General features: G+C 50.3%; 2 protein-coding genes across 5 annotated transcripts in view; one reads left to right on the forward strand and one right to left on the reverse strand.

Moving 5' to 3' along the window:
• LOC143215751 (COMM domain-containing protein 4) overlaps positions 1-7246 on the forward strand; it is a 16500-nt gene extending 9254 nt beyond the window's left edge. For all 3 annotated transcript variants that reach the window (XM_076438159.1, XM_076438160.1, XM_076438161.1), the window contains exon 8: positions 37-7246. In XM_076438159.1, coding sequence (XP_076294274.1) covers positions 37-74 — 38 coding nt within the window. In that variant the 3' untranslated portion in view covers positions 75-7246. The remainder of the gene's footprint in view (positions 1-36) is intronic.
• The window catches only part of LOC143215725 (uncharacterized), a 35240-nt gene continuing 12856 nt past the window's right edge, over positions 265-22648 (reverse strand). For both annotated transcript variants that reach the window (XM_076438096.1, XM_076438097.1), the window contains 3 exons: positions 22043-22454; positions 3959-21557; positions 265-3882 (listed from right to left, as the gene is read on the reverse strand). In XM_076438096.1, the coding sequence (XP_076294211.1) occupies positions 3713-3882; positions 3959-21557; positions 22043-22454 (18181 nt within the window). In that variant the 3' untranslated portion in view covers positions 265-3712. The remainder of the gene's footprint in view (positions 3883-3958; positions 21558-22042; positions 22455-22648) is intronic.

The raw sequence follows: 22648 nt of genomic DNA on the forward strand, positions 1-22648 counted from the left end.
TAATCCTGTTAAATCCAAGCTTTCTCTATTTTCAAGAACTGCGGAGAGCGAAAGCGCTGATGGAGAATCTTTGAGAACGTCCCTGGGTCAACCAAAATAATGTACCGTGCCGATTGGAACGATAACGACAGCCGCCATGATAAGAACGAATAAAAGAAATAATATTCCGTATGTTATTACACGATTTACGATTCCCACTTTCCGCCTAGCTCTTATCCGATTAGATTGCACACTTCGATTCGTGAGGGAAATAGTTTCTGGTAATTTATGGTATAATGTATATTTATTATATTATCATTTTTGTCATGTAGCATAACATCGTTATTTCTATAATAATCATAATAGTAATAATAGTAATAATATTAATAATCGTAATCATAATAATTATAATAATCGTAATAATCATAGTAATAATCATAGCACCATGAACACTCCACAGCAAGTTGTTTTTTTTATTCGTTATTCGAAAAAACACGACACACGGATGCGTTTCGAGGAGTGAGAACCGCGACCCGTCTAATACATACACGTGTAGGGAGAATATTGAATTCGGAAATAATAATCGCGAACGATCGGCGACCCGCTCGCAGTGTTTACGGGCGGGAACGAAAACACGCGTACAAATGACTAGATGACAGTAACGTAAGTAACGAAGATGATACTCTTTGACTAGAACACTGTTGCGCGTCCAGAACGATGCCGAAGGAGTAAACGAGCTTCGATTTACAGATACATACATTACATATAATCGTGCGTGTTGGTCTCGAGACGATCCGCGATCCGAACTGGTGTCCGACGCTGACCGTCGTCGAATTCGAACTAGAAAAAGGTGGAGCAACGAGATCGAAACGCGTTTACCCCAATGGTCTCTGTTGATCCGGACAGCGGAATGCTGACTGCCAACTTCGGTAAGCTGTCGTGTATCAAAGTACCTAGGCGTATCGCATGAAACGCATCGGCGTCACCGTTCTCACGCTCAATAAGCACCGCGCGTTTTAGGGGTTCGTACAAGTGTCGAGGCTTACACTTTGTAATTCTGTAGCATTCTTTCCTTTTACTCGTCTCCGCGCGATCAACTTTCACCCTTATTTTCTTTTCTATATCTCTCCGAGTGTTTCTGTCCTGTCTGTCTCTGTGTTTGGGTACGTTTGTGGCTGCGTGGTTTCGTGTACGTGTGTCATTCTGTGTGTATGCTATACGAATATACGTGTATTCCTCTTTCCTTACGACCATCGTACTTTTTATCTAAACTGTTTTTAGTGAAAGCTCGTTTGTTAACATATATACTTTTGCATCTTCGATTCTTCTCAATTTTAAATTCGTCTCCCTTTACCTTAATCCGTAGGCGCGTACCTTTCATTATTTGTCTGTTTCGTTACGTAATTCCATTCGTCACGCTTCATTTCCATCTCATCTCATTCCGTTTCATCCCATCAATCGTTAATAGCTTCATTTCATTTATTAGTTTCTTTATTTCTGTTAAATTCAATTTCATAATTTTAACATCCTACCTAAATAGCTGGTCTTTATTACTTGTTAATAAATAATACATAAATACATAGGTACATGCTTTATCGTCGTCATACATTTACGCTCCTAACTTCTGCCATCTTTCTTTGCGGTCGTAAAACAAATAATGACGACGATGATAATGACAATGCTGGCAACACCGATGGAAATGACAACAACGATAACAGCTATTAGTACAGTAGTAGAATATGATGACGGTGGTCCGACCGTCCACGACAATCATAACGACAACAGAAATATTATAACAACAATAATAGTTTCGTCGAATCACATGAAAAGTAAAAATTAAAGGGTAATAACAACAACGTTAGCGACGATGATAACGATCGCGTTCGATAACTGTGATGATAACGATGATACTGTTACAATGATGACACCGCTGTGACGGTAGCGTCGCTCAGAAGAAGACAAAGATATACTTTCGTTTTGGTTTTCGGTCCTCGTCAACGACACGCTGTGTTATGCGGAATGATCGAGCGCGCAAATAGTGTTATTCGTATGGAAGATTTGTTATTGCCGTTTTCGTCTACTATTTGGTTGCACGTTGCTCGGTCGTTATTCTATGAAGTACATAAACCAATAGGAAACGTACAGTGTTGGACACGATGACGACAAAATCTACAAACACGTGTGTTACACACTTGTATACGTCTATGTAGCATATATCTAACGTACACGGAAATTAGTCTGCGTTTCAATTTGGATGCTTCATCGGAGAAATGTCGTTCCCAATAGCATTAACATCGTCATCATCATCGTCATCATCATCATCATCATCCTCGTCGTTGTGATCGCCATCATTGTTGTCACGTAACCATTACCATAGTCGCCGAAATAATAGCAATCGTTGTCATCCTTGAATCCACGTGGTTTGTCGATGCCGTCATTGTCTCGCGTTCGACTGGGATTTCGCGCGTTTCCTCGTCACGCTAAAATTGGCCGTGTGACGGCGAAACGCGCGCGGTCCATCGAGAATATTCGCATGACTTTCACTTTCTGCTCGTCTCGAGTCCGAACAATGGTAATTTTCTCCCGATTAGGATAGACTAGAGACTCTGGCGCGATAAAAGCAGGGGATCGAGTAGTTTTAATGGTTCCTTCTTTTCAAGTATCGGAGCCTGCGACTTTCTTGAGATCTCTATTCGTCGATGGATACACGCGCGTGTATATTCATTTGACGAACAAGTAGGTGAACGGTTAGATACCGCGATCGTATAGTTGAGTTCAACATGGCGTGCGTCTTCACTCGAATCTTTTCCTCATACTTCGGTAGGTACTCGGTAGATATTCCGTATGTTGCGAGTCGATCGTACTTTACGTCCAAAAAATATCTACAAACGGATCGATGACAGGTCGAGGGGAAGAGGGAACAACTGGAGCGAGATCAGCTCTTCGACGCGTCGATCTGTAACGCGCGGTTCTCCAATCGAGCCACGTACTAATCCAGATTTCTCTTCCGGTAGGACGATCGAGCGTGGACATTGTGTATTGGATGGATATACCGGCGAGGCTCTCTTCCGCTCTAGCAAAGGCAGCAAACACTTTCGGTAAGTTTCGTCCGTCATCCGTTCACCAGTTATTCTCATCCGTGATCTTTAATGTTTGCTTTCTGTTAGCATTCCGAATGAGAATCACGGTAACCGAGAATCTTGTCAAAAATGTTCGGAGATCGTTTCAAGTACCTCTTCTTAGTCTCTTCTTTCTCTCCCTTCGTTTCCTTGACCGTTCTCGGTCGCAATCGTTAAACGAATACCGATTCTTCTTCTTCTTCTTCTTCTTCTTCTACAGACCCAACATAGAAGGAACACAAAGACGATGGAAAATCAAAAATCAATACTTCCACGAGATTACTTCTTCCCGTATGTAGATCGTGCTACAAGCATCAAGAGGAAACTGAAGATGAAACGAAGAGAGGAGAAAGAAGAATGCAACGTTGACGTCGCGTGGCGTCGGTTCGGATGGTTGATTCGGTATCGTACTCCTGAACGATCTCCAAAGTTCTGCAAGTCGCTGACCAACGGAACATCTAGGGACGGTAAATGTTGGTGGCGATGGTGGTGGTAAGTGTGTTTCGCGTCGACTCTATCTTGTGTGGAAACGAGTCCAGAAGCTAAACGGTGGTGGTGTATATTCTGGACACCGCTCAGAACTCGACTATCACGGCTGAGCAGGCTGCCAATCCCTAGAATTCGAGTCTGTAGGCACTGCAACTAGTTTCATGGTCCTGGAGATTGATGGTACACCGGGACGCCGAGGGTGAGAGATCGATGCGATTCGCAGCGAGGGCTTCTTCGTTATCGGCTACCCAGTAGCCCAGCGTGTCCGTGTCGTAGGTGGGTATTATGGTCACTTCTGCGGAACAACAAACAAAAAGAATGATCAATCAAGAAACTGATATAATAATTCTAATAGAATATACGAAACCTACCAAGGTCCTTGTCTTCCCAAGTCTTCTTGGCTTCCAGCAACGCGTCGTAGACTTCTCGACTCGGTTCCGTGCCGCTGAACACGTAATATCTCGCGCGTACTCTCTTGAAGAAGTCCAACGAAGTATAATACGAGTTCCCATGATGAGGCACGTAAGTCAGGTCCACGTACACCGGTTGCACCTTGTTCTTCGAGTCTTTGATCTTCTTCTCGTTCTTGCCTGGACTCTCCGAGCGTCTTTTGTTCTTCAGATTCTCAGATATCACCTTTCGGGTCTGTTTCTTCTCCTTCCTCGGTGTACTGGGAGCACCCTTATTCGACATCTCGTTGGAACCGACGGGAACCAACGCGGGAGATGGTAAGCTGAGCGGTTCGCCCCAGTCGTTGATGGCGTCGAATCGTTCCTTCGCGTCCGTTACCGGTTCTTTCGACTGTCCAGGCTGCGCTGCCGAGCTGGTCAAGTTGAACTTGTGCGGTGGTTTCGGCGACGGAAGGCCTAGCGGTGTTCCCCAACCGTCTAGAGGATCCTTTTTCTTCGGATCGGATCCTGGTCCTGGTGCAGGTGCGGATGTGGATGCAGGTGGAGCAGATATTCCTCTTCCGAGAGGATCGAGCGGTTCTTTCATCTCTTTCGACTCCATCAGAGCCTTCTCAAAGTCGAGATCCGCCTCGTCGACGTATCTCTTCGCGTCCGGCTTCTCCTCGTAGCCACCGGCGTACTCCTTCTCCACGGTGAACACTTTCGAGGCCGAATCGCTCGGTATCGGAATGGGGCCGCTGGTTTTCCTTATACCGCCAACGTCCTCTTGGAATGTTTTCATGGCACTGATCTGAGACGGGACCGCCGGTAATTCGCCGTAGAAGCTCCTGCTCATCGCTGAGGTCGAGAAATCCACTGTCGAAGTTTTCTGCTTTTCTTCTTTCTCTGGTAAAGATCTACCGCGGGGATCCGGATGAGCCGGAGAGGACGAACCGACATCGCCGTCGTCGCTGTCATCGGCAGAGTAACTTTGTTTCCCTAAGCGTTCCGTATCAGCTGATTTCAGACCACCGATCACGCTGCTGATCGCCGACTCGGCTGCGTCTTTGCCAGGCAAGTACTCGTCCACTTTCGCGTCCACTTTCACGTCCAGTTTCTCCTTCAAAACCACCATCTCGCCCTTTTCGTTGCTGGTTTCCGTGACTTCTCTGGTCGTGGTCACAAGCTCGCCATCGTCGGAGACCGTCTGCGTGGTGGTGATGATCGTTCGAACGACTCCACCCGACCGGAAGCCTTCCGGCGTCGCTGTCATCGATCTGCTGTCCGGTGTGGATCTGCCGGAGACGTGCGACTGCATGGCTGTAGCTGTAGCCGTGCTGGTAGCAGTGCTGGTAGTGGTAGCGGTGCCAGTTCCGGTAACATCCGCTATCACGGTTGCTCGTGCAAGAGGCGAGACCGGTGCTCTATCTTTCTGCATCTTTTCTTCGTCCTCCTTTTCTTCACCTTGCTTCGCTTCCGGCGTACCTTCGTCGGCTGTCAGATAGTCATCCGACTTCACACTAACCACCGTCGTCTCTTCCGTCAACTCTGCCTCCTCTTTCGAGCTATCGCTTCGTTCGGACTCCTTGCCTTTCGGAGTCTTCTCTTTCGCACCTCCTTCCACGACTTTCGATCCGCTCGAGGACTCCGACTCGCCGATCGATTCTTCGGTAACCACGATCGTCTTCGTCTTCGTCGTTATCGTCTCGATAACATCAGGTGTCCCGCCATCGACCACGATCTTCTTCAATCTCTCCAACTGCGTCGCGTCGTCGATCTCGTCCTCGGAAACGACGACCTCACGCTTGATCACCTTCGTGATTACGATCGGCTCCTCCTCAACGTGTTCCACGATCTCTCTCTTCACGATCTTCCTCACGATCTCTGGTTCCTCCGTTGTAATAATCTCCCGCTTTACGATAGTCTCCTTCGCGGTTTCGGGCTGCTCCTCGACTACCTCACGCTTCACTATTTTCTTGATGGTTACGAACTGATCCAGCTGATCGTCGAATGCGTCTCCCGAAGAGGCAAGTACTGTAGTTTGCTCATCTTTTTTAGCGTCGGCGCCAACACCAGATGGTTTGGAGGTCTCATCCACCTTGCTGTCTTTGGACACTGCAGCTCCCGTAGGAGAGACCTTGTCGGACACCTCGGATGCCTTACCGGAAGCAGATTTCTCCTCCACCCTTTCTACTGTGGAAGCTGTGGGTTCCGAAGTCGAGTCTGGTGTCCCGTCGCGAGTGATGTCCGGAGTAGATTTGCCCGACAAGGTCGTGATGTGAGTCGTACGGATCTCCGTCATTCCTCCCACGAATGCCTTGTGGAACTGGCTCTCGTAGCTGGGAGGATAATCCGAGATCGATCCGCGCAACTGTTGTCCATCTCGCGTGTCCGGATACTCGGCTGCCCCGTAGCCAACCGCGTAGCCCGACTTCGCGGCATCGTCGTCGTCTTCGTCATCATCGCCGAGCACGAATCGAGTCCGAGACTTCTCGCTGGAACGGTAGTCTTCTTTCTCGTAGCTGTCTTCAGGCTCGTCGTCGTCCTCGTGATAAATTTCCACGTCGATCACCGAGTCTCGCGAGAGTTTCTTCTTCACGATCGTCTCCTCGATGATCTCCAGAATGATGTATCGCGGCAGGCGCGTCTTCGTCATTATCTCGTCCAAGATCTCCTCAGTGATCTTCTTCGCTCTGCGTATAAATTCCTCCTCCAAAAGCTTCTCGATCTCCGTCCTCTTCTCCTCCGAAATCGTGATCTCCTCGTCGATATGCGGCTCCGATCGAACCGGACTGTCCTGAGTCGATTTGTCCGAAGCGATCAGCTCGGAACATACGCTGGGACTCCTCGATCCGTCCTTTTGATCTCTGCGTAGATCGTGGCCGATCGTGTCCGCCGACTTCATGTCCGCCTTTTTCGGCTCCTCGTCTAAAAGCATCACCGAATCTCTGCTCATGTTCAGCTGCACGATCGCGTTCCCTATAATATCCATCACCACGAATTCCGGTACCGAGTACGTGAAAACGATGTGCTTGATCACCGATGTCGTAATCTTTTCTCCCTTGAAGATGTACTGTTGCAATATGTATTTCTTCACGTCCTCCTTCTTCTGATACGTCACCTCTACCACGTCTTCCTCCGGTTCATCTTCCTGTTTCCGGTCGGTCTTCTTACCGGTGACGGTAGATGGTTTGGTTTCGATGTCGTCGATGACTTTCAAATACGTCTCTAGTAGTTTTGGTGGCTCTTGCGGTTTGCTCGAGGATGATTCGGACGCGTCTTTCTCAATCTTTTCGTCGATATGCGACTCGCTGGGACTTCTCGATCCACCGACATCCTTTTGATCCTTGTGTTCCAGATCCTGGTCGAAAGAACTCAACTCTGTTTCCGCTTCTTCCCCATCCAAAAGCAACACCAAATCTCTGTCTTCGTTCAGCCTCTCAATAGTATCTTCTATAATATCCATTACCACCATCTCTGGCGCCCCGTACGTAACTACGAGGAGCTTGATCACCGATCTCGTAATTTTTCTTTTCTTAAATATATATTCCCGTAATATGTAGTTCTTGATGGATTCTTTCTTCTGGTGCGTCATTTCTTCGACATCTTCTTCCTGGTCATCTTCCTGTCGCTGATCGGTCTTTTTACTACCGGAACTGGTAGATGGCACGGTTTCGAAGTCATCGACGATCTCCAAAACCCCCGGTACTAATTTCCGCAGCTCTTCTGGCTTACTTCCAGAATCGGGAACCTCCTTCTCCACGGAAGGAGACTTCTCGTCGTATACGCTCGCGGCTCTAGATCTGTCTGCGGGCGTTTTCTCGCCAACAGATGGACTCGGTAATTTCACGTCCGCATCCTCCGGCGAAGATACCGAGTCGATCGTCGATTTCGATTTCGCAGCGACATCTTCGCCTTTGTCGCTGGGGGATTTCGGACCGGCCTCGATCGTTGCGTCTTTCTTTACCGCATCGCTGTCCTTTGTTGCAGCATCCGGCTTGTCGGAAGCTGTGCTGGGAGATCTTGATTTTCTATCCACAGCACCTTCCAAATCGCTAGCCGGACTCGGCTTCTCGCTAACGACACTGGGAGACTTTTCATGTTCATGTTCCAAATCTCTCACATCGGACTTGTCACTGGTGGCACTGACAGCACTAGGAGACTTGGACCGATCCACCGGTTCCCTCGGCTCCGAAACTCCAGAAACACTCGCCACGCTGGGCGATCTCGATTTCTCCGGCAGTCTTTCGTCGGCTAGTTTAGCGTCGTCTTTCTCGCTGGCAGTGCTAGGCGATTTCGAACGACGATCCGACGTTCCCGTAGACTCGCCGACCGGACTTGCTACGCTCGGCGATCTAGACTTGTCAGCGACGTCGATGCTGTCCGGCTTTTCCGTGTCGGCGGTCGTACCCTTCAAGTCTCCGGATACGCTTGCCACGCTTGGCGACCTGGACTTTTTCAGATCTTCGTCAGCTGCTTTTGAATCAGGCTTTTCGCTTATCACGCTGGGAGACCTGGACTTTCCCAGTAGTTCTTCATCAGCCGCTTTTGAATCAGGTTTTTCGCTTGCCACGCTGGGAGATCTGGACTTTTTCAGTAGTTCTTCATCAGCCTCCTTCGAGTCAGGTTTTTCGCTTATCACGCTGGGAGACCTGGACTTTTCCAGTAGTTCTTCATCAGCCGCTTTTGAATCAGGCTTTTCGCTTGCCACGCTGGGAGACCTGGACTTTTTCAGTAGATCTTCATCAGCCGCTTTTAAATCAGGTTTCTCGCTTTCCGCGGGGCTGAGTGATTTAGAACGATCAGCCGCTTCCTTTGATTCACCGGATAGACTTACAACGCTAGGAGACCTGGATTTTTTCGATAAATCTTCATCAGCCGCTTTTGAATCAGGTTTTTCGCTGACTGCGGGGCTGGGTGATTTCTCGTGATCGGCTGTTCCCTTCGATTCACCAGATACGCTTACCACGCTGGGGGACCTGGACTTTTTCAGATCTTCCTCAGCCAATTTCGAGTCAGGTTTCTCGCTTTCCGCCGGGCTGAGTGATTTCGAACGATCAGCCGCTTCCTTCGATTCGCCGGATACGCTTACCACGCTGGGAGACCTGGATTTTCTCAATAGATCTTCATCAGCTGCTTTCGAGTCAGCTTTTTCGCTGGCTGCGGGGCTGGGTGATTTCTCATGATCGGCTTCTCCCTTTGATTCTCCGGATACGCTCAGTATGCTAGGAGACCTGGACTTCTCTAATAGTTTTTCCTCAGGTTTTTCGCTGGTCGCGGGGCTGAGTGATTTCTCCCGATCGGCAGCTTCCTTTGATTCACCGGATACGCTTACCACGCTAGGAGACCTGGACTTTTCTAATAGTTTCTCATCAGCCTCCTTCGCGTCAGGTTTTTCGCTGACTGCGGGGCTAGGTGATTTCTCACGATCGACCGCTTCCTTTGATTCACCGGATACGCTTACCACGCTGGCAGACCTGGACTTTTCCAGTGGTTTGTCATCAGGTTTGTCACTGACAGCGGGGCTGGGTGATTTCTCACGATCGGCAGCTTCTTTTAATTCGCTGGATACGCTTACCACGCTGGGAGACCTGGACTTTTTCAGTAGATCTTCATCAGCCGCTTTGGAGTCAGCTTTTTCGCTTTCCGCAGGGCTGGGAGATTTAGAACGGTCGGCCGCTTCCTTTGAATCACCAGATACGCTTACCACGCTGGCAGACCTGGACTTCTCCAGTGGCTTTTCATCAGGCTCCTTCGAGTCAGGTTTGTCGCTGATTGCAGGGCTGGGTGATTTCTCACGATCGGCCGCTTCCTTTAATTCGCTGGATACGCTTGCCACGCTGGGAGACCTGGACTTTTTCAGTAGATCTTCATCAGCCTCCTTCAAGTCAGGTTTGTCGCTGACTGCAGGGCTGGGTGATTTCTCATGATCGGCTTCTCCCTTTGATTCGCCGGATACGCTTACCACGCTGGCAGACCTGGACTTCTCCAGTGGTTTCTCATCAGGTTTGTCACTGACAGCGGGGCTGGGTGATTTCTCACGATCGGCAGCTTCCTTTGACTCACCAGATACGCTTACTACGCTGGGAGATCTGGACTTTTTCAGTAGATCTTCATCAGCCTCCTTCAAGTCAGGTTTCTCGCTGACCGCAGGGCTGGGTGATTTTTCATGATCAGCCGTGCCCTTCGATTCACCGGATACGCTTACCACGCTGGGCGACCTGGACTTATCCAGTACTTTTTCATCAGTCTCTTTCAAGTCAGATTTGTCACTGACCGCGGGGCTGGGTGATTTCGAGCGATCAGCTATTCCCGTCGTATCAGCATCGAGCGTAGCAACTTTCTCACCGACTAGACTGGGAGATCTGGATTTGTCGAGATCCTTCGGTTCCGTTTTTGGCTGCTCGGTCACGCTCGGAGATTTCTCGCGATCGGTCAATTCCTTCTTCGGCTCGCTCGCAATGCTGGTAACGCTGGCAACGCTCACAACGCTAGTCGATCTTGACTTCTCCCCTTCTTTCTCGACCATCGCTTCTTTAGAAACATCAATGGCTTCGACAGCTGGGCTAGGTGATTTCGAACGATGTTCCGCCGATCCTACCGAATCGGCTCGATCATCCGGACTCACCGGACTCGGCGATTTCGATTTGTCCTTGCCGGCAACGTCGAGCACCTGCTCTGACTTGTCATCAATCTTTTCGCCAGGAGATACGTCCTTCGGTTCTGATTTCTCGCTGACGATACTCGGTGATTTTGATCGATCTACCACAGATTCCTTGCGGTCACTGACAATGCTCGCGACACTGGCCGATCTCGATTTATCGAACTCTTTTTCGTCGAAGTCCGCCAAATCTGGTTTTTCTGTAGTCGCACTGGGAGATCTGGATTTCTCGATCGCAGCGTCGTCGGAGTGCTTGTCCATCGTCGGCTTCTCTTTCGTTTCCTCCGTAACTTTGGCGACGCTAGCGACGCTCGCAACGCTGGCGACGCTTGCCGATCTAGATTTGTCCAGTGCTGCTGTTTTCTCATCAATTTCATCAATCTTTTCACCGACAGCAGGACTGGGTGATTTCGATCCATCAGCCACCGACTCCCTTCGTTCACTGACAATGCTAGCGACACTGGCCGATCTTGATTTATCGAACGCTTTTTCATCAAAATCTGTCAAATCCGGTTTTTCAGTGGTCGCGCTGGGAGATCTGGATTTATCTCCAGCGACGCTTGGCGATTTCGAACGATCGGCCGGTTCCTTCGATTCACTGGAAATACTGGCAACGCTGGCCGATCTGGACTTGTCCAGTGGTTTCTCATCCGTCGCCTTCGAATCAGCCTTTTCACTGATCGCGGGGCTGGGTGATTTCGAACGATGATCCACTGATACCGATTCACCAGCTGGACTGGCTACGCTCGGCGATCTTGACTTGTCGAGGGATTTCTCCGCAACATCGATCGCGTCTGGCTTCTCGGGAGACAGTGTAGCTGCGCGAGACACCGACTTTTCAGCCATAACCTCATCCACGTCCTTCAGATCAGGTTTCTCGCTGGCAATGCTAGGCGATTTCGAATGATCGATCAACGACGCTTTGCTGTCCTTGCGTTCGTCGGAGATACTGACGACGCTGGCCGATCTCGACTTGTCTAGTACTTGTTCGTCAATGTCCGGTTTGCCGGTAGTTATACTAGGTGTTCTGGATCTTCCGAGGACAGCAGGTTCGTCTAGGTCCTTCAACTCGGGCTTCTCGCCGGCGACGCTCGGCGATTTCTTCGATTCTCCGGTTACGCTTACGATACTTGGCGATCGGGACGGTTCCTTTTCCGTCTCTGATGGTTTCTCGCTGGCAGTGCTGGGCTCTGCACTCGGTGATCTAGATTTGTCAAGAGTTTTCTCCAAGATCTCCGGCGTGCTTGGCTTCTCGGCAGCCAGCGTACCAGGAGACAGTTTCTCGACCAAGGGTTCATCGAGATCTTTCAATTCCGATTTCTCGCTGGCGATGCTCGACGGTTTCGATCGATCGGCCTTCTCCGCCTCCTTCGATTCACCAGCCACAGTGGCACTTGCAACGCTGGCGACGCTGACAATGCTCGCCGATCTAGACTTCTCAGGTGTTTTAGTTCCCTCTTCTAGATCCTTCGATTCCGGTAGTTCACCAGCGACGCTCGGCGTCTTCGAACGATCCGTCGCTCCTTTGGATTCACCGATGTCGCTAGCTACGCTGGGCGATCTAGATTTCTCAGAGGCTTTGTCGTCGACGTCCATAACGTCGAGTTTCTCTGTGGTCGTGCTGGGGGGCCCAGATTTCTCCACGCTCGGCGACTTCGATCGGTCTCCGGTGATCGGTTCCTTTGATTCACCGGAAACGCTGGCGATGCTGGGCGATCTAGACTTCTCCAGTGCTTTTTCATCGGCCTCCATCAGTTTCAAGTCTGGTTTTTCACTGGCGATGCTGGGCGATCTAGACTTCTCCAATGTTTTTTCTTCAACCTCGGTCAGTTTCGAGTCGTCAGGTTTTTCACTGGCGATGCTGGGCGATCTAGACTTCTCCAGTGCTTTTTCATCAGGCTCGGTCAGTTTCACTTCGTCAGGTTTTTCACCGGCAATGCTGGGCGATCTAGATTTCTCCAATGATTTTTCATCAGCCTCGGTCAGTTTCGAGTCCGGCTTTTCACTGGCAATGCTGGGCGATCTAGACTTCTCCAATGATTTCTCTTCGGCCTCGGTCAGTTTCGAATCAGGCTTTTCACTGGCGATGCTGGGCGATCTAGACTTTTCCAATAATTTTTCATCAGACTCGGTCAGTTTGACGTCGTCAGGTTTTTCACTGGCAATGCTGGGCGATCTAGATTTCTCCAATGATTTTTCTTCGGCCTCGGTCAGTTTCGAGTCAGGCTTTTCACTGGCGATGCTGGGCGATCTAGACTTCTCCAGTGCTTTTTCTTCAGCCTCGGTCAGTTTCACTTCGTCAGGTTTTTCACCGGCAATGCTGGGCGATCTAGACTTCTCCAATGATTTTTCTTCGGCCTCGGTCAGTTTCACTTCGTCAGGTTTTTCACCGGCAATGCTGGGCGATCTAGACTTCTCCAATGATTTTTCTTCGGCCTCGGTCAGTTTCGAGTCAGGCTTTTCACTGGCGATGCTGGGCGATCTAGACTTCTCCAGTGCTTTTTCTTCAGCCTCGGTCAGTTTCACTTCGTCAGGTTTTTCACTGGCAATGCTGGGCGATCTAGACTTCTCCAATGATTTTTCTTCGGCCTCGGTCAGTTTCGAGTCAGGCTTTTCACTGGCGATGCTGGGCGATCTAGACTTCTCCAATGATTTTTCATCAGGCTCGGCCAGTTTCACGTCGTCAGGTTTTTCACTGGCAATGCTGGGCGATCTAGACTTCTCCAATGATTTTTCTTCGACCTCGGTCAGTTTTGAGTCAGCCTTTTCACTGGCGATGCTGGGCGATCGAGAACCGGCCATTGATTCCTTGGAATCGGCGGCCGGGCTCGTCGCACTCGGAGAGACAGATCGTTCCTTCTCGTCCGTCCGTGATTTCTCTAGATCGAGTTTCTCCGCTCCAGTAATTGCAACGGGAGATGCTGATCCGGATTTTTCGGTTACAGATGTTGGCGATTTCGGCGATTTGTCCTTCAAATCTTCCACATCGACTTTGGCGACGTCCACCGGGGATTCGCTAATCGTGAAACTCGTCTCGGCCATTGCCGGGGATTTATCGTGCGGAGATTTTGTCGGCTCGTCCAAACTAACACCGGTTGGACTGGATTTATCGATTTCTGTCTTCTCGTGAACATCCTTCGCTTCTGGTTTCTCGCTCGGTGATTTCGGGAGATCTGTCGGCTCTTTCGATTCAACGATAGTCGAGTCCGGTGATTTAGACTCAAGAGGAGCCTTGTCCTCCAAGGAAACCTTCTCGGCCGCAACGCTGGGCGATCTAGAGCGGTCCACCGCCGTTTCCTTCACGTCGACGGGCGAGCTCTGCACACTGGGAGACCTAGACTTGTCGAGTGGCTTCTCCTCCGCAGTGATTTCATCAACTTTGTCAGCAACGACGGAAGGCGACCTGGATTTCTCTTCCGCGGCGGTAGTAATTTCATCGATGTGCTTCTTGTCGAATTTTTCGGTGATGCTTGCTAATTTCTCGGTGAGATCTGTTACGCTTGATCGTGGAGTAGGCTTGTCCTTCTCCTCCTCTTTTTCTGCCTTCGTCTCCTCCTTCTCGTCGGACTTGTCGCTCGCAGCGCTGGGAGATTTTGAACGATCGATCGGCTCTTTCAGGTCACCAGAAACGCTGGCGACACTCGGTGATCTAGACTTCTCGAGGGCTTTCTCCAGTTCTTCCTTCAAGTCGGGTTTGTCCATTTTATCGGTGGCTGCGGTTGGGCTCGGAGATTTCAACCGATCATCCACTGGACTCGTTGCACTAGGCGATCGAGATACATCGGCTGGTTTCGTTTGATCTTTTAGATCCATCGATTCAACTTCAATTTTCCCTGCGCTGATCTTCCGTTCCAGCTCGTCAAGAGCTAGAGCCACAGATGCGCGTTTGTCCATCGATCCCATTGGACTTCTGTCGTCTTCTTGTCCCTTCGCCTCTTTCTTATCCTGTTCATCGGTCTTAGACGCCGGTGATGTCGGCGAGGTCGGTGGTGTTGGCGCTGTCGGTGCTGTTTCTGGACTCTTCTCGCTCGGTCTTTCGTCGAGTTCTTCTGTATCGTCTTTCATGGCAGCCGCTGGTTCCACGGAATCCAGTTTCATCGGGCAAATCATTTTCACAATCGGCACCGTGGTCTCCGCAGTCTTGATGTCCTCCATTTTTGATTCTGGTTCAGCGCTCTTCTGCTTCTCCGTAGGCGATTTCGTGAAGATGGTTTCCGCCGGAGAAACATCCTCCGAGCGAACCGATTCGGGCGATTTTGTCGGGCTGACTCTATCAGGAGATGCCTGCTTCGGTTTCGATATCAAACCCAGTTCCAATTCCAAATCCAATTCCGATTGGAGCTTCTGAGAAACTTGTTCGATCTTCTCGGCGGGTTTCGGCGTTTCCGAAACGACAGATGTAACATCAACGATCTCCTTCGGTTTGACTGCTCCTTTCTCCAGACTGTCCTCGAGATCCTGCGAGTCGCGCCTGTCTATTGGTGACTTATCCAGACTGTCCTCTGGTGTAACCTTCCCGATGTCCTTAGGTTCTGGAGCCGATTTCTCCGAGATGCTATCCCGTTCCGGACTGCTCGTTCCAGACCGAAGCGAGTCCTTGTCCAGAAGCAAGGAATCCTTGTCGGGCGTCGACTTCACGGAGGCGTCTTTCAGAGAATCGTCCGGTGTAATTGCTTTCGTGAACGTGATGCTGCCGCTGGGACAGATTTCGATCTCGTGTCCACCATCTTCGCTGCTCGCTGTGACCAGCATTCGTCGAACAGCGCCGGTATCTTCGTCAGCGAGTGTCGTCGAGGATTTCTCTTCTTCAAGCACGTCGTCGGCCTTCAGCTTCGCGTCCACCACGCCAGCTTGTTTGTCCGGCGATTCTTCCGGCGTGCGAGCTTTTTCCTTTTCTTTCTCTGCAGCCTTCGGCTCGGCTGCTCTCCCAGTAGCATCCGCTAGCTTCATCACCGGTTCAACGGCCGCGACGACTTTCTGCTCCAACTCCGGTGACATTTTCTCGGCGACGATTTTCTCTGCGGCAGCTTTTGCCGATTGTTCAATCGTCTTCGCCTCAGTTTTCTCCTTCGCCTCGTCCAAGTATTTCTCAACGGTGTCCGCTTCTTCAGATACTTCCGTTACGTCCGCTGCATCCGCAAGGTCCTTCGATTCTTCTTCAAGTTTTTCAGATTTCTTCGTATCCGGTTCTACGGTTTCACCTACGCGAGCTTCCGCGGGAGCCTCTTTCTTCTCCATCTTCTCTTTCGTCTCGTACACGAACTTCTCGTCAGCTTCGACAACCTCGCTAACAACGTCCTCGACCGCCTCTTCAGCGTACTCTTTGTCCTTCGCTTCAGTCGTCTCTTCCAGAGGAGCACCGCGAACGTCGCGCACCTTGTACTCCTGTTCGACAGCTTCGAAATCATCGGTGACACCTTCTTTCTCGTGCTCCTTGTCCAGTGTTTGCTTCGCCTCTTTCGATTCAATAGGAGACTCGGCCTTTCCAACCGATTCTTTAGATACCTTCCTACCGATGGTGACGAAACCATCTTCCTCTTCTTCTTCTTCTTCTTTTTCTTCTTTCTCTTTCTCTTCTTCTTCTTGCTCTGCTTGCTTCTCCGGTCGTTGCTGCTCCTTGGGAACAGAAGGAACTTCTTCTTTCTTCGCTTCCGTAGAGGGTTTCTTCTCTTTTTCTACAGGAGCGCCTACGTCTTCCTCTTTGTCCTCCTCGTGCTCGGATTCCGATTCGAACAGGCCATCGTCCACAGGCACTTGGATTTTCTTCTTAAGTATAATCTCTCGAATAATCTCGATCACGATCTTCCGTGGAATCATCATTCTCACCGAGATCTCCTCGATTATTTGGATGGTGATTCGCTTTCCTTTCGCGACGTATTCGTTGATGATACGTTCTTCCAGTTCTATCTTCAACTCCGGCGTGATCGAAGTCTCGTCGAGATTCAAAACATCCGCGTCGCTGACCACGTCTTCCCGCCGGAGACCTTTCCTCACAATAATTTCCTCGATGATGTAAATCACGCGTTCTCTTGGAACGCGTTTCACAGTCGTGATGTACTCAACGATCTCGATCGTGATCTTCTTCCTTCTCGTCACCAGCTCCTCAACTATTTCTTCAAGACGTCGTGTCGCATCGTCAACGATAGCTCTGATCTCAGCAGGCAAGTCTCCAGTGATCACAAAAGTTTCTCGATCGGATTTAGCATCGCAGATTTTCTCCGTGACGAATTTCGGCGACGTTGGCGTTGATCCAGGCGAGAGCGTTACGATCTCCGCCTTCGCCGGCGACACTTTCTGCTCGAAACCGATCACCGACTCCTCTATCGCTTCAGGAACGTGTTTTTCATCGGCGGGCGCTTCAAGGTCAACAACTTCCTTCTTGCACACAGCTTCCAGTCCAGTCCGCATCACGTCCATGGAAACTGTCTGTGGAGGTTCAATTTCTCTCTTGACTCTGCGACTAGACTCCTCCTCCAACAATTCCGTGCATATGTCCTTGGCGTCCCGATCCTCCAACGGCCCTAGATCCTTCACTTCCTCTATTGGTGACGCAACGGTTCCATCTCTGTCCACCATCTTCTTCACGCAAGGCTCCTCGCATACTTGATCCGCGTCGCTAGGTTTGTCTGGTGAAACAGGAGCGGCTGCGGTCGTCGGAGCCGCTGCCTTCGTTGCAACAGTGTCTTCGATCAGTTCAGCGGTCTCTTCCTGAGGAGGTAGCTCTTCAGTGATCCCGACTTTCGTTGGCATCACTGCGAACTTGTCGCCCTTGACCACGTCCGCTCCGAACAACACCTTGTCCGACAGGAAGTCGTCATCCGCTCTCAAAACCTCGGCCACCTTCCGCACGATCTCCTCCACGTCCTTCGGCTTGTCGTCGAGGTCGATACCCACCGTTCCCGCAAGGACTTCGCCCACATCGCGCACCACCTCCTTAACACCTCTCACAGCAACCACCTCTTCATCTTCTATCTCCAGCTCTTCATCAGCCTTTGCTATCTCGAATTGCACCTTGTCCAACTCTTTCGCCAGCGAGTCCGCCGAGACAGTCTCGATCTGCGGCTGCATTTCCTCCAGTTTTTCGACCACACCTTCCAACGTGTCCTTGACAGCGTCCTTTATCGGCGCTGCTTCGCGAACCAAACGAGTAATCTCGTCTTCCAGAGATTCGAACGAGTCTCGCGAGCCTTCCTTGAACTTCCTCACGGGCTTCTTCGAAGGTTCGATAGCAGGTTCTAGTTTTTCTTCTTCTACGGGCTTTTCTAGGTCGGGTATCGATACTTTTGGTTGCTCTTTCTCTTCCAGGTCCACTTTCTCTGGTTCTTTTTCTGTTACCTTCTCTTTTTCCTCTTCTTTCTCTTCCTTCGAAACAGCCGCATCCTTCGCCGGCTCGTCCTTCTTCTCGTCCGACTTCTCCGGCGATGGAACGCTCTTGGATTCCCGTCGCGGTAAAGGCACATCTTCCGCCACCTCTTCAACAAGGTCTTTAACCTCCTCTTTTTCAACATGTACAGGTTCCTCGAGTGCTGCTGCTATTTTTACGTCGCTCGCTCTCCGCTCCGCAAGTTCGTCGGCCTTCTCGCTCGGTTTACCAACTACCTTGGGGAACATCTTCTCCATATCAACGTCTTCGAGAAGAGTCTTCTCGTGCGGCTTGACTTCCTTCGGCGAGCTGGATTTCGAGGATTTGTCATCAGCGTCCTTCTCCTGATCTTTCCTCGATTTCTTGGTGAGTTTGTCGATACCCTTCTCAAATTTATCCGCGACCTTGCCGAAGAAACTGAACACACCTTTCTGCTCTTTCACCGGCGGGGTCGGTGGTTCTTTGATCTCCTGCGCGGGAGGTAGACCCTTATCCTCTTTCTCCTTCTCGAAGTCGTCCATTCTGTACAGTTTAGGGTCCACTTCTTCGTGAACAGGTAAGTCGGCGACCTCGTCCGGAGTTTTGACGATGTCGCGCTGCAAACATGTCACAGCTTGGCGAACTTCGAACACCTGTACATCGGGTTTAGCTCCCGCGGGTGGAGCTGCTCGCGCGAGATCGCTGCCAGCAGCGATGGCGCCGGCAGCGGCGGTGGCTATGTCGGTTGTTGTGGCGGTTGTTGCGGCTGCGACTGCTGTTGTCACGGCCGCGGATGCGGTTGGAGTTGCGGCTGCTGCTGCGGTTGCGGTTGGGATCACCCCAACGCTGGTAGGAACGTCTGGTTTCGCTTTAATCGGGGGACCATCCTTCTCCTTGACATCTTCGATGATGTGTTTCTCGTTGATGTCCTCCTTGATCTCGTCCAAGGGGATCCGTTCGTCTTCCGGAAGCGTCGGCGCCGTTGTCGTCGCGCCAGACTCCAAAGTGGAGATTCGTTCCTGCGATTCTTCCAACTTCTGCGACGGAATCTGTTCCTTCTGATCAGCTTCAGGCTTCATGTCGGTATCCGTGGTTTTCTTCTCGGACGAATCGAACTTGTCCGGACTCGAGCTGGATGGTTCTTTGGTTACATCATCGCTGTCCTTCTTTCCAGAATCATCCCTCTCGTCGATCTTCGGAATTACGTCTATCGATGGCGACGCCACGTCTTTCGCCTCCTCTACGGACGGCTCTCGATGATCGGACGGCGGCGAGGGCGGTCCCTTTCGAAGCCCTTTGTCTACGGTTACTTCCGTTTCGAGCTCCGCCAGCGGCCTCTTCTCCGCGCTTTCGTCTTTTTCCTTCTCTTCAATCTCTCCCTCCTCTTCAACCTCCACCTCCACCTCCAACTCCTCCTCTTCTTCTTCCTCCTCTTCCTCTTCCTCTTCTTCTTCTTCCTCCTCCTCTTCCTCTTCTTCCTCCTCTTCTTCTTCCTCCTCTTCCTCCTCCTCCTCATCATCCTTCTCCTTCACCAATTCGGCGTCCTTCAATATCTTCGCCTTCTCAGACTCGGCTTCGTCAAGAATATGTTTCTGCTCACCCTCTCCACTCTGCATCGAGTCCTCCGTATAAACTTCCTCCTTCTCCACGATAAGGTACTCATCCTCTTCCGTCAATTCCTGACTGCCCTTTCGCAAACCGTCCTTCTTAGGCGCATCCTCGATCTCAGCGGTGACGTCTTCCTCGGTGATATCTTCCTCCTTCTTATCAGTCACCTCCGCCGTGATCTCGTCGTCTCCTTCGAAACGATCGTCCTTCCTGGTCTCCTCGATCCTCTCAGCCTTCTGTAGTACAGCTTCGATCTCCTCCACGACTTCCCGCTCCTCCTTCAGATCCGCGAGCACTTTGCTCTCGATAGAGTCCAAAGAGATGTCTTCGGACTTCTCGATCAAGCTCTTCTCCGCGAGCCTGGCTGCAGCTGCTGCAGTTTCCGCTTCAATTCCAGACGGAGTCGACACCGTTGAAGAATCGGTGGTGCCTTTGTCGCCCTTGGCCTTGCGAATCACGCCATCCTTGTCGGATTTCACGGAAGTTGTGGGTGTGCTGCGAGTCGACTTGGCCGGACTTCCGGGTACTCGGGCTTTGCTCGGGCTGACGGGCTTGCCTTGGACCCGGCGCCCAATCGGTCTTCTGTCCATCGGCTTCGGCTTCGCTGCCACCCTCGTCGCAGCTACCGCCACAGCCGCAACCGCAGCCACTCCGTGGTGGGTCGCCTCCTTCTCCTTCGCCGCTTCCTTGATCGCCGACCTCTCGATCTTCTTCTGCTCCACCACCTTTCTGTTATTCGCGTCCTTCGCGCTCTTCGCCGGCGGCGCCGTCGCCGTCTTCGCACCAGCTCTTCCCTTCGCCTGAAGGCTAGCAGACACTCTAGACACCTCCGTTCTACTCGCAACAACGCTCGCACTCTTCTTCGGCGTCGTCGGAGAAGATTTAACAGGACCACCCTCCTTTCTATCCGCCACCTGCTTCGTCGCTCTCTTCTCCGTCACCTTCGGTTTGCTCGTTGTGTCTGGTTTCGTCGCCTTCACTCCGATCGTTCTCGTAGCTTCCTTCCTCTTCGGCTCGCCCTTCGGTTTTGATTCTTTCGGAGGAACTATCAACTTGTCTGATTCTGGCTTCGTCGTTCCGTCCACCTTCTTCACGCCATCCTCCTCCTGCTTCTCTAACTTGTCCTCCTGTTTCTCTAGTTTTGAAGGTTCTTTTTTGACTGGTGCCTCCTTCTTCGCGTCTCTAAGTTCCTTTTCGATCTTCCGACTCTCCTTTCCTTCGACCTCCTTCTTGTTATCGATGTGTTTCCGCGGTTTTCCTTCTGTTTTAGTGGATTTTGTGGAGATGATTGGTGTACTTTTAGGGTGGGAGTCGTCGGACTTCACTGTTTTCGATTCGGGTGTTATTGTTTCCTTCTCCTTCTCTCTGTCTTTCTTTTCTAGTCTCTTTGTGTCTATCGCTCTTCTTGTTGAGTCCTTCTCGAGCAAACCCATCTTCTGTTTAGCTGGTTTGTCGCGTAATGTGGCTAAAGACGTAGACGGGGAAAGACTTTTCGCTGAGCAGACCGGATGCTTCAGGAACTCTAGGTGTTTCAGTCGCTCGAAACCTTCGAAGATCTTGTGCTGAGGTGTACTGCCGGGAAATAGAATTCTCGTGATGGTGTCCTCGGGATTGGCCGGCTGCCAAACGAGCAACGCGCATATCGAGACGAGATTTTGCACCGGGAACGTTAGATTGTTCGAATCCTTTTTATGAGATCCTGCGAATAACTTCGAATCCGCCGCGTGCCACTTTGCAAGGAACTCTCTGACTTCGCGGCTATCCTTGCTGGGACTGAGAACGTACATGTCCAATGTGCCGTGTCCCACTTTGTGGTAGAGATTGATCGGATCCGGATCCCTGTAGCATTGATGCGATCGTAAGCTGATGTGACGTAGATTGATAACCATCTCCTGGCCGAGATCGGTCAGATTCAAGATCAAAGGATCGATGTCTTTGTCTCCGTCCGGTGAATTCGACTGTCTTCTCTCCTGTTGCGAGGATATCACAGTTTCGTTAGGTTGTATGAAGAGGATTAGTAACTTCTTCAAAATTGGACCCAACAGTTTAGAAGGATTAGTTTCCTAGCTAATGTGTAAATAATTTCTTTTTAAAATTGTTATCGGTCGCAATTGTGAAAATGAAAAAGTGAAGATCACAATTTTTTAATTTTTTAACTGTGCCTGTAATGAAAATTTAGAAGATCCTGATGATATAGAGAGAACTGAAAACAATATTTGACACTTATTTTTCAAATCAGTTTTGAGAGTTCAGAACTCCAAATAAACGAGTATCCTTACTCGAACGAGTTTTAGCTGGTAAATCCTTCTAACGTCTCGAAAGATCCTCACTCTGTGGGGTCCAATTTTGAAAAAGTTATTCGTTTTCGAAGGGTGTACGAATTCTTTGTACACGCACTGTATGTAATATGGTATTCTAGATCTCTACGTCTATGGAGAACACGAGTTCTACTCACGACTAGGTTGCAGAAGAAATGTCCAATCTGTGGATACACGTGCATCTCCTTCTTCTTGCGAAGAACGCTGAACATGCCGCCAACGTTGCTGTTGTTTATTCTAGTGACCAGTACCGCGTCGAGACGGTCCAAGTGTCTGGTGAAATCCCAGAAGCAAGCCTTTCTCGCGAAGCCTCCATCCACGAGCATGTTGAAACCGTTTATACCGAACAGAGCGGCATCACCTTGTCCGCCGGGGAAGACGTATAAAGTTGGATGACTAAATCTAATGTTGCCCACAACATCGGATGGCTCCATCAATTGATCCAATGTCTGCGGAACCAAATACTGCCCCACGTAGTTGATAAAACTCGTTATCGCTGGCACTCCAGCGGTGAGGACGTCGTCTGGATTTACTCTCACTCTGCAGGATCTGCGTGGTGAGTCATATTCATAGAAAACGTATTCTCTGTATTGTTTTATCATAATACTATATTCTTCCTGTACATACATAGATAATACGCACGTATCTGTATACTAGAAGACAAGCATACATATGTACATACAGGTACAGTAAAGTCGCAATCTAGCTCTCATCGCCTGTGCCGAGCAGCGACAGAGATCCTG

Source organism: Lasioglossum baleicum, chromosome 14, assembly GCF_051020765.1.
Source record: "Lasioglossum baleicum chromosome 14, iyLasBale1, whole genome shotgun sequence".
NCBI classification, from domain to species: Eukaryota; Metazoa; Arthropoda; class Insecta; order Hymenoptera; family Halictidae; genus Lasioglossum; species Lasioglossum baleicum.